General features: G+C 31.1%; 1 protein-coding gene across 2 annotated transcripts in view; it reads right to left on the bottom strand.

Annotated features, from left to right (window-relative positions):
* The window catches only part of Ranbp16 (Ran-binding protein 16), an 85,471-nt gene that overhangs the window by 51,199 nt on the left and 21,138 nt on the right, over positions 1-13,134 (bottom strand). For both annotated transcript variants that reach the window (XM_075366806.1, XM_075366807.1), the window contains exons 6-8: positions 12,054-12,173; positions 8,651-8,797; positions 2,504-2,676 (exon numbers count right to left, since the gene is read on the bottom strand). In XM_075366806.1, the coding sequence (XP_075222921.1) occupies positions 2,504-2,676; positions 8,651-8,797; positions 12,054-12,173 (440 nt within the window). The remainder of the gene's footprint in view (positions 1-2,503; positions 2,677-8,650; positions 8,798-12,053; positions 12,174-13,134) is intronic.

The following is a 13,134-nucleotide window of genomic DNA, read 5'->3' as shown; positions in this document are numbered from 1 at the left end:
TGGACAGGAAACAATTCCAGAGGGATTCGGTCTATCAAACCTCCTGCCAGATATCAAGCATAATTCTTCCACCAGGAGATCTTGGTAAGGTCAAATCTGCACTCAGAGCCAGTAATAGGAAAAAAAAGAATATGTGGATATGTAAATGAGATGGACGGTGAGAAAGGAAATAATATTTGTTAAGGTGGATCAGAACAAACATTCTTTTCCTCTTTCATACAAAAAATTAAGTAGTCTTCTGCTGATAGGATCATCTTCATGGTGTTTTTTCATTCTCAAGGAGTGCTGCTGTTCAGTTTCAGAAGCACTGTATGATAAAGTGAATGCTGCAATATACCACAAACTTCTGCTGATTTTTTCTGACTAAAATTGAAGAAAAAATAAATATCTACTTAAATTAGATGTTCAATATTGCTTGTTTATAAAATTCAAGAGAACTTTCAACTCTGTGGTTTTTAACAAGCTTCAAACTTATGTAGTGAATTTCATTAAGCAAAAAAAAAATCACTAAACACACAAAATTTCTTAATCATCACAATGCACGACCTCATATCACTTGATTAACCCATGAGACAACTGATGTATTGGAGGTATTTTAATCAACTTCATATTTCCTGTCGTGTCTTAAATCCAAAGTGATTTTCATCACTCAACAGTTAAAATTTTACCAGGGTGAAATTGTTTTTGTCCAAAGGTTTTAATGTAGCACAATTTTAAGAAATGATAAAACAATGAGATAAATATCAAAATTCTTGGCGATTATGTTGAAAAATGTAGCTTTCATTTGTAGCCATGGGTGACTATTTTACTGACTTCAATCCAAGTCACTCATTTTATGACACATATTAATTTTATTTGTCAAAATTGGTCAAGCTGTGTGTCACGATCGGTAGAAAAAATTTACACACTGAGAACAATAATGAATATGATTTTTATATCTTGTAAATAAATATATGAATTATAAATATAAATTCAAACTTAACTGAAATACAAGTTATACAAGGTCTGTAAATAAAGTAATGAGACTGGTTCAAAAAACTTTTTATTTACAATCCAATCATACATGGACTCTATTGCCTTCAAAATCGCCTTGGAAAGCTGTGCAATACTTCAAATGGTTTTCCCACTCTTCATAGCAGTGTTGGAACTAATATTCTTCACTTCAGATGGTCGGTTACATTTTTTAAAATGTTTTCTACAGTTTCAAAATAGTGTCCTTCGAGAGGTTTTTTTAAGTCGGTAACAAGAAAAAGTCATAGGGACTCAAGTCAGGTGAATAAGGTGGCTGAGGAACTACAGGAATATTTTTCTTTGCCAAAAAAATTCATTAATTGAGAGTGCAGTGTGACAAGGATCAAAGACAACTGCATCATCCAGTTGTCTTTGATGGCTGGTCTCACGCAGGCAACTCTTTTCCACAGTCTTCCAAGAATTTCTCAGTAAACATATTTATTTACGGTCTGTTCTGTAAGCAAAACCTCCTTATGGACAATGCCATTACTATTGAAGAAACTTAGCATGGATTTAATTTGCTCATTTTTGCTTTTTTGGGGCGTGGTGAGTTTGAAGTATGCCACTCACTCCTTGGTCTGGCGGTTTGTTTCTGGGTCATACTCAAATATCCAAGACTCATCACCAGTGATAACATTTTTCACTAAATCAGGATCAGTTTCAATTCACCCTAAAAGATGGCGGCACACTTCCACCCTGTTGTTTTTCTGTTCAAGTATGAACAGAAATACAGATACCAATTTTGAGGTACCTCAAAGTGAGGTGCTTTAGGATCAATTTTACACAAAACTTTTTCATGTTCAATTCGTTTGCCAAAATTTGATGGACTGTGGTATGGTTCAAATTCAATTGTTCTGCAATCATTCTGAGAGTTAATCGCTGGTCATACTATATCAAGTCTCCGATTCACCTAACATTGTCATTAACTTTTGATGTTAATGGTTTTCCAGAGCATGGATCATCTGCAACTGATTCCTGGCCATCTGAAAGTGCTTTAAACCACTTTTAAACTTGGGATCATGACAGAGCATCTCTCCATACACCATTTTCAATTTTGAAAAAGTTTCAGTAGCATTCTCACAAAACCAAATTGCACAATGTTGCTCACAATTAGTATCGCTCATTTCTGTAATGCATAACAAAAACTCGTTTCATGTGAAGTTTGTTTACATCTCACATGGCAACAATAGAATAAAAATATTAATACCTAATATAAATCAGCTGTTCATATAAACATATGTTTACTAGTAACTTAATAGTGTTGCCACTTTGGTTGCCAAAAAAACTAGTCTCATTACTTTATTTACAGCTGATGTAAATGTAGAAGTCACTGGATCTTTTAATTAATGTATGTTAAATATTAAAATAAAAAAAGTATGTTTAATAAAACAACTACTATTTGGGATCAGAAAACATAGAAAAACCACCATGGATAGATACTTCATTAGCTAAAATAGAAAATCATGTTATAAAATTTCTAAGCCAAACGTACCCAACAACAACTGCTACACATTCTAATCGAGATGTTATATAAGCATTTGTTACTTCAGGAGTATATGTTTCTAACAGATGAGGTTCAGTTGCTTTAACATACGGGATGGATGCTACCATACGTTGCCACAAACTTAATAAATAATGTACACTGTTTGGTGCGAACTGCCACATCTAACAAACAAACAAAAGAAATCATAATAAAAAAAAAAATAATGGAATTAATTTTAATACATTACAAAAATATACTTTTAGTACATAATAGGTAATATATATTTTTTTAAAGTATTAACACAGCATGCTCTTGTAGAGTAATAGGTTTTAAGTGAAGTGAAGGGTCTAGTCACCTTTTTTCAGTTACCACAAAATTATTCACCACAAAGCCAAAAAGAAAATCAATCCATACCCACATCAATTATATGACTGTTATGATCTAATAAGTTGACCAATCCTAATCACAAAATTGAAATAAAGTTACACAGATTTAATAAAGATATTTAATAGTTAGATTTGTAATCAATTACAGATTGTAAAATAAGTTACTGATCTGTAAAATTTTAAAACTAAAAAAAAAGAAAAAGAAAAAGTAAAAAATTTTGAAAAGTAAATTTTGGCAAATCTTTTTATTTAAAATGACAACAATAATATAAATAAAGACTAAAAATATTAAGTGAAAATTCTATATGATCAAAATTAATAAAAAAAAAAATCATTCTTTACCACAAATATCTTTGAACATAATTCTGTATGCTGATTTACACTAAAATCAAAATTGTAGATCTAGGTCGTCTCACAAAATCTTTAACTACTTATTTATTGATCTCGCATACCAGGAAAAACAGCAGAAATCGAGTACACAAAAAGTTCACTTTTTCTTTAAAAAGTCAACATAAAAATAAAAATTTTGTCCATAACTCTAGCTTCAATTAATTCATCTTGTAACTTCATAATGCTTGATCTGATAAATACTTTAACATTTTAAAAAGTTGAATTCCGTCTATTTTAGTTTGTAAATGGCATCAATGTTTTTGTTTCTTTTTTCACTCCTATTTGGTTTACTTGCGAGAGGAATGTTACCATCAAAGCATTATATAAAAAATGACAGTGTGAACAAGTGTAGAGAATTTTGCCATCATTTAATTTAGAATGCCACAATTGTGTACCACCAGCACACACAATTAGCATGTGTACACATTTCAAGGAAACAGATTTAGCCATGAAAAACCTCCAGGTGGTGTGCAGACAGTTCATATACCAGAAAATATATAAACTGATCAAGCTGCTGTCATAAGAAGCCCACAGTGAAAAATTACAAAATTACAATGAACTTGTAAATTGTACAGTAAGTCATGCAGATATCATTTCTACCGCTCAAAAAACAAAAATTTCTGTAATATAAGTAAAACAGTTTTTAACAAAACAATACTGATATCAAACACGCTGGAAGGCAAAGGTAGATTTCACTGGTGCTAAGTAGGGGAGGGGATAAAAAAGATTTCCAGCTTAAACTTAAGAAAAACTTCAAATTTACTCAATACAACAATGACTGCATATGAAAAAAAGTCACATATTTAGCATACGACAAGCCCCATCTTCTTACAACTCCAGCAACATTTTGGTCATCCCTTGCCATAAGGGATGGTCATATCAAAAATTGTTTCAGACCAAAGTTTTAGGTAATGTTTAGCAGACTAATGAACACTTTAAACCGATTCAATATTAAGGGAGATATGATTTTTTTTTGTCTTCAAAATCCCATTTTCCACCCCTTGGGCCAGTGGTTGATATCAAAAAACTTTACTTACTTTCAAGTTTTAGGCCCTTATTCAAAGAAAGGTAGAAAGGTAGGTACTTTAAATGAATTTGTTATTTTAATTAATAAGAAAGTTATACTGATATTTTGTTTTTGTTTATTTTTAAAAAGCCCCATTTCCACCCCATGGTTCCATTTTGGCTGTTAATGATCTCGACTGAGATTTTGAGACAAGTTATTTTTGAGGAACAATTTGAAAGTGATTGGCAGAAAATAATTAAGGCAGTTTCGTGTCCACAAGAAAATGAAAAAAAAATATATATATATAAACTTTTAAGCTGACAGTGGTTTTGCGGTCTGGGGGACGTAAAACGTGAAGATATGTCAAAATTTTGTGGTCAAATCATGGTACCCATTACAATAGGTAACTGCTTATGAAATCTACCTAAAAAAGTAAGACACTATATTTCTATTGTCAAAATCTCTTATTAATTTAGAATTTTCTTAAAAAAAAAAATACATGTTAAATATATGTAATAGACAATAAATATACAATGATAGATAATAAACAATGTTTAAACATTTCATATAATAAGCAAAAAAAAAAAAAAAAATTTGTTACAGAACTCTTACTGGCCCGATTTCATTTATTGAACAACAAATAATCATAAGAATTATTATTTAAGAAAATGAATAATCATAAGAATTATTTAAGAAAACGAATAATCATAAGAATTATTTCTGTAAATGTGATATGTATTACATATAAATGCCATGTTTAGAATTGTAAACATAGTTCGTTTTCTTTGTAGCCTTTGTACCGATGAAGTTCTAATGAACTCCATGATATTGGTGTGAGACAGGTAAAATAATGTGCAGAAGATGTCAGTACAACTGGAGCTGGAGTGAGGAGGACTGTTTATTGCCTGCACATTTAAGTATTGTAGTATGTTGAGCATTGGTTTTTAAACAAGATTGCATAATTGTGCGTTGTTTGTGTGTTCATGATGAAAACATATTTAAAGACAAAATCTCATGTTGTGTTTCGACAAAAGTTCAGGGAAAAATTTGAAAAGGAAACACCAGTGCCAAGTGTTATTAAGAAGTTAGTTAAAAAGTTTTGTTTAACAGGTTAATGCAGAAACATGCCTGACCCAGGTCACTTTTAACACAGGTAGTACAGGAAATTAAGTAGCAATTAAAAGATCTTCTCATAAACCCTTGCAGCGACTACGCCGAGAAAAGAACATTCCACTAAGTTCAGCCCACATTACAGTGAGGAGAATGCTGAAATGTTATATGCATCAAATGAAGATTATCTATGAACTAATTAATGCTGATTATACTGAAAGGATTCACTACTGTCAATGGTTCAGAACTTCATTAGAGACAATACTGACATTTTAGATCAATTGTTTTTCATAGATGAAGAATGGTTTCAGATTGCGGGGTATGTTAATAGTCAGAACTACCAGACCTGAAGTACCGAAAACCCTCCCATCACCCCCTACACCCACAAAAAACAGTTGTATGATGTTCGGTTTCACGGCAATGAATAATAGGACCTTGTTTTTTTAAAAAAACTGTGGATGCTGTCATCTACCAAGAAATTATCCAACAGTTTGTTCATAACCTTACTGCAAGAGGACGGGCATGACTACTAGTTGCAAAAGGACAGTGCTGCTTGCCATATAGCTTGCTTTAGTATGGAGATACAGGATTTTACAGGATTTTTTTCGGTGGCAGAATCATTTCTAAAGGATTGTGGCCACCAAGATCGCTGATCTGATTAGTCCAGACTACTTTCTGTAAGGGTATTTAAAATGGATTGTTCATAAGAACAATCCATACTCACTGCAAGAACTGAGGACATACATTACCAATGCCTTCCAGGAAACAGACACAGTACAGCTAACAAGAGTAGCCAGGAATGGTCAAACATGTTGACAAGTGCATAAAGGTGGATGGACATCATTTTCAACATAAATTACATTCTTCAATAAAGACTATTATTACAGACTATATTATTTATAGACTAAAGTAACTGATGAGGTCTCTTTTACGTTGAACACTTTGTATAAATTGTTTGAGAAATATGATGGCTAGCAGCTTACTGGGCACATGAAAAAATCAGTCTCTTAACACCTTCAATGTACAAAAAAGAAAGCTCTTGTAGCACAAAGCTCATACAAAATGGACCAAAGAAAACTGGGAAATGATTTTTTCACAAGACAATTTCATGTTCAGGGTCACAACTGCATACATTAGAAAGGCATCAAATGGAAAAAAAAAAATTAACTCATATCTACTAATTGGTTAACACTTTGAAAAGAAAATATTTTTGGCGTTGTTTTTTATTTAACACCCATCTATTAATGGCAGATGATACACTGAAAAGTAACAAAAATATAAAAATACTACAGGTAAAAAGATTCTCATTCTCATGCAGGTTTCTGAAATTTTCAACATTAAACAATGTTCAATAAAATTTTCCAATGTTGTAGTAGAACATATTATCAACTATAATATGTTGCACCATGCACTTTATCATGTAGTTCAGCTACCACTAATTCATAGTGTCAGTTGTGTTTGGGGCACACCAGATAACACTTGGATTTCTCAAGTTCTATAATAGCCAATTCTTTGCTAGATAAATACTGTAGAATGATTCATCACAATCTCATAAATTATAAGTTATGCAGTATTATGGCAAAGTTCAAACATTGACTGTATTGTAGGTGATGACATGATTGAAATATATAAACTGCTGATATTTGTAAACATCTTCCAATTGCTGCCAGAGTTTTAGTTCTATCTTCCAGTCATCACGTCTTATTTTGTTTTTATTTAAGGAGAGAAGTTTTTCCCCATCTTGATTAGTTTCAGTTTATAATATATTTTTTGATACTTTTAATTTTTGTTCTTTCTTTTAATTCTATCTGTCTTTTGACAAAGTTGATAAACTGATTTTTTTTTACCAGAATGTTTTAAGTGATGGATGTGTTTATGATCTTTTCATTGACATGACCAAAGATCAATTTAGTATGCACCAGGGTTTTACATGAAAAATATCTTCTGTAATTCTTTTTAAACCCCTTAATGATTTTTATTTAGTATGTACAGGATGATTCAGGAGGAAAGAGAAATAAGTTGGGAACTGATCCTAGAGCTTGAAATAAGGATAAACGTTCATACAAACATGTCTGAAAATGATTTGTTATTGAATTACAGATAGTAAAAATATTTTCGCTAGATTTTAATTCCACTGGCAAAACGAAATCATACAGAAATTTTTAAGGCATTATATAACAGAAAACTTGACCTGAGAAATCAAATGAAACAGGTCCAAAAATTGTATCTCTTGTAACATATTTTCATGACATCCAATGCAAGATGGAAAAATTTGGTGACAAAAAACATGTTTTTCATAATTGAAGTACAATCATTTTGTTAAATAATTAATAAATGCATAAATTTTATCAACTCTTGTAGAGAATTTAATTCTGAGAATTCTAATGTAAATAAGTCTACGAAGAAAAAAATAATTAGCTTTTATTATTAAAAACATAACATAACAGAACAAACTTCACAAAAAAGTTTTTTTGAATTTGTAAAAATTAAAAACAGCTGTTTTTGGTACGATAAATTTAGACCTTTGAAAAATTAGGTTGGCAACATTAACTGTATGCTTCAAAATTAATGTGAATACTACTAATCATGTCTTAAATTATGGTTATGTGTTAAATAAACATTAGGCAGTTTAGTTTTTTTTTGACATAATTTTGATTGTGTTAATTATTTTTTAGAATCAAGGTATACAATGCTTTTGTGTTTGTTGTACTCTAAACTGTACCTACATTTTCCAATTGAATCTGATTTAAACTGTGATGGATATCATGAAAACTACAAGAGATACAGTTCTGGGACCTGTTTTAGTCTATTTTTCAGGTCAAAAAACATAAGAATCCACCAAGTTTTCCCTTTATATAATGACTTAAAAATTTCACTATGATCTTATTTCACCAGGGGTAATTAAATCTGGGAAACCTTTTCACTAGTTGTATCTCAATAACAAAATGTTTTCAGATATACGTCGGTATGAACCTTTTTCCTTATTTCAAGGTCTTGAATCTGTTCATACATTTCGCTTTCCTCCTGACTCACCTGTACATATGTTGGTACTCTGACAATTAATTTCTTTTTTTGTGTATATGTTAATGTCTCTACTTATGTTTCCTTTAGATAAATATTGTATTTCTTAGTATGGCATTATTGCCATACTGCTTGCTAAAAAGTGAAGATTTTTAAGTACAAAACAAATTTACAAAGCATAATAATGGATAATTATCTGGAAAAAAAAATAAAAATAATGATTAAAAAAGTTGTATAACTTACCTGAAGACTTTCAACAGTAAACTTAGCAATTAATTGAATAGCTTGAGGATAATTTTCAACCATAACTAATTCTCCTAATTGATAATTTGATTTAAGTCGCGCTAACAATCTACAACATTCATGATAATTACCAGGATCACTCAAACCCTGAAAAAAAAATCATTAACAATCATTAAAATAATTGAATTGATTAAAGTAATCAGAATTAGTCAATGTTATTAAATAATATAAAATATTTTTAATAATCTGTAACTACAAAAGTGTAAGTAATTACGACATACTTATTTACACAGTAGTAACGAAAGGCTTTATGCCCACTTACAGTTACTAATTTCCTATGCTGTAGGAACTGATTACATACAAACACAATGTGCCCTGCAGTGTCTTCCTCTCCGTAGTATTTGCAATCTGCAGAGTTCAGCATCTGCGCGCACAAGTATGCCTTGAAACATCCATGACCAGTAAGGAACTGGGTCAACTAGTTCCCTGTGTTTTCGGCACAGCCATCTCTGGAGGTTTGGAATCAGTCTGTAGGTCCATCTGCCTTTCGTCGCCTGATCCCATCTCTCCTGCCATCTGCGGACAAGTAATGTCTAAAGATCCACCTTACTCAGCCTCTGTACATCTCCTTCCTATTCCAAACGAGGAGATCCAGTGTGGTGTAAGTCCAGTCATTACACAGGTGGCATCGCCTGAGATGTCCTATACCTGCACCTTACCCAAAGGGAGATAGCCCTGTGCACCTTGCTAAGAATTGCATTGGCTCTCCCCCTCTGCAGTGCGATGGACCGGACTGGGCTCCATACAGTACTTTAGAGAGCACCAACTGAGACAAGAACCTCCACTTCGATGTGCAAGGGCCCCCAATGTTGGCCACTATCTGACCGATCATGGCAGCTGTTTTTTCAGCTTTGACTGGCACTTCTACATGTTTCTGAAACGTGGCGTTAAGTCAGAACAGAGAGTGAAGTAATTTGATGCAATTTGACAATGATTTTCTTGAGTTAACTAAGCTGTGTGATGCCAAGCATTATCATATGAGAGAATGATGGCTTTGTGCTGGGATCAAGATGTTTTTTTAACACTGCTACCTTCACTTTGTTGATAAACATATCACAGTAGTTAAGTCAGAACAGAGAGTGAAGTAATTTGATGCAATTTGACAATGATTTTCTTGAGTTAACTAAGCTGTGTGATGCCAGGCATTATCATATGAGAGAATGATGGCTTTGTGCTGAGATCAAGATGTTTTTTTAACACTGCTACCTTCACTTTGTTGATAAACATATCACAGTAGTGTGCACTGTTTAATGTTGCTTATCTAGAAAATAAACAAAAACCAAGCCTTTGGCATTCCAAAAGATTGTAATCATGATCTTTCCTGTTAATGGTTGGGTTTGGAATTTTTCTTGACAGCTGAACTTGTGTGCATCCTCCACTTTGTGCTGTCTTTTTTATTACGGTTCATAATAGTGAATCCATTTCATCACAGATTAGAATACTGTGAAAAAAATCATCACCTTTCTGCTGATACTGTTATTACCAGCTCTTTGCACAAGTTTTCTCACCTTATGGCGATTGGCTAACTCTCTTTGAATCCATTAATATGGATTCCAGGAGTTGTTTTAAAACAAACATAACTGCTTGTTTTACAATACTTGAGGTATTTGGTAATAATGTTATGAACTGTACCAACACTTACTTGTAATTCCATAATCTCAACTGTAAACCATCGATCTTCTTGGATGAGAGAGTCTATATGAGTTTCAAGTGCTGAAGTTGAAACTTCAATCCTATGTTTCAAAACTTCAATCTGATGGATTCTGAAAATGGATATTCAAATGGTGCTCACCATTTGCTGCAGTTTGACTGTCTTCAAAATTTTCTACCCACAAAAATTTCAGCGGTTCTTACAACTTTGCCCATAATGTTTGATTACACGAGTAAATGTTAAGTGTTTTTTCACCTTCAGAAAGCAAACAATGGATCACTGCATGCTATTCAACTAATTCGCAAACTTTAAGCAAACTCAACATAATAAAATAAGATTTAGTGGTTATAAACAAAACAGTTTTAATCAGAGGATCAAAAGTCATCACAGGGTTACCTACTTACGGTTCTGAAATTAAAATAACCCTCTTACTGCTTAGCCTAAACAACATTTTGTCATTATGCTTATAAATTTTCACAAATGTCAAGTTAATATGAATTGTGTTTCCATTAAATTTTTAAGAGCGATTTGATAACATATTCATCTACTAAGTTTATGAAGGTATAAAATTATTTCTACACCAATGATTGAATAAAAGTAATAATAATAAAGTTGTAGTCATTCACCTTAAGTATAATTTGCTACGAAAAAAGGAAAAAAATACCCTAGTTCTTAATAAATTTGTTGAACTTTCCAATCCTTAACTAATTTCTAGTTTTGACCAAAATAAGTAAGAAATGAGCAGACATATTTCACTTTTCTTTATTCTAAAATATATGTATCAATAGTGAAAAATAAAAAAAATACTCTAAGAAATATCTTACTATTTGCAGATTTTTTTGCATAGTATTTACAGTTTTTAAGTAAAACAGAACTTAACTTTTTTTTTTTTAATTCATGGGAATTCATCTTCACATTCAGCAGAAGTCAACATTTCACTCAGTATTTTCAAAAATAAAGAACCTGGGGACACTGTTGCATGCAAAACAAAGTCAGTACATAAGAAAAAATTACTTACACCTATTGGAGAATTAATGAAAAATATAGGTTTAAAGCGGGTGATAAAGAATGGACAGATGTCATCTGACAGTTGGTTAGCAACAAACTAATCTGTTATTTTAATGGCTCTGGCACAAAGTGTGACTGCTCTTTACATCACAGATATTGGTTTCTAGTTTTCATTATTTTTTTTGTCGATTTTCTCAGTTCTGTTCCCCATTGTTCTTAACAGTATTTAACTATTTTTTGTCAATTATTTATCAGGAATGTTGTGATATCAAACATTTTTCAATATATGAATATGCATTTGCATACATGCATTTCTGTTCTTTGCACAGTAATTAAAATTAAAAATGTTTATGTGTTGCTGCTGAATATGTTGATTCTATTTTGCAAATTATTTTTTCACGTAGAAAAGTGTTACTTTACTAATAACTGTAAAGGTATAAACATTAAAAAATACTGAAGTAACATTGTAAATATTTCTTTTGTAGTGATGGCAACAGAATGTCAAAACAGTATTACAATGTATACAGACAATAGTAGACCAAAACGAGCTTGCTTTAGGGAAAAATGTAATGAAAATAAGTGAAATAAGGACTATTAAATAATATCATTAATAAATAACTTAAATCATAAAATAACTAAGAAATCTGAAACACAAATTTTAAATAATATAGATTATGAATATACCTGTGGATTCTGAAGTATATGTTTAACACCATTAACAAGATGTGTGAGGAACTTTGCTCTTTCTGAATTGGTAAACAATGACCTACGCACTGAAGCAATCTGAACTAAACATGATAAAGCCTAAAAAAAATAAAAAAAATATTATCTCAACATTTCATATAAAAAAATAAAGCATATATCCCATAAAACTAACTGTGATTATCCAAATATACTATCAGTACAAGTGAAATAAAATTGTAGGTTTACTAAGTAAATGAGTTAAAACTGAAATTGCTTTTAATTAAAAACTGAAACAGCAAGTTCATTCTTGTTCTCAATAAAACTGCACATCCGACAAAATGTGAAAGTAACTTTTTAATCGCAATCAGAAAATAATATTTCAACCCCAAGATATAATTAAATTACTGATGCGGCTGCCTATTTTCACTAATTTTACTACAGTCTCTTTCTTAGTTATAACATTACAAATATGAAAATAATATGAATTTATATCTACTTACCTTATAAAATCGTGATCTAATGTTATCCAACCCAAAGATAACTGCACCAAATATGTTTGTTTATTAATAATAAATTTCACTTACCGACAGGAAAAAGTGTTAATTACATTTCAAAAACAGCATTTTTAATTTATACAAATTAATAACATTTTTCTGTTTCATTATTGATAAGAAAATTTGATTTTTTTTGTTTCATAGATTTTATTGTGTGAATTTTTTCTAATTAAATTTTCTACATGTTTTGATAATAATTTTACGCATTAGTCATTCAAAAACGTTATTATACTTCAATCCTAAAAAATGTGCTTTACATCACCAAATTTTTCTGTTTTACATTGGATGTCATTAAAACTACAGGAGATACAGTTTTGGAACCTGTTTTATATAAAGCATTTTCAGACATATGTTTGTATGAATTTTTTTCTTACATTTCAAGCTTTACAATCAGTTCCCAAATTATTTCCCTTTTTTCTTTTGAATCACCATATATATAATACTACTACATATATTCTGGATTTTCCATTATACTGAAATTGATGTACAGAATTACATTGATGTAGATGAATGAAATATTGTTGTAT

This window comes from Lycorma delicatula, chromosome 5 (genome assembly GCF_047948215.1).
Source record: "Lycorma delicatula isolate Av1 chromosome 5, ASM4794821v1, whole genome shotgun sequence".
NCBI lineage: Eukaryota > Metazoa > Arthropoda > Insecta > Hemiptera > Fulgoridae > Lycorma > Lycorma delicatula.
This window is presented reverse-complemented; position numbering and strand designations above follow the sequence as displayed.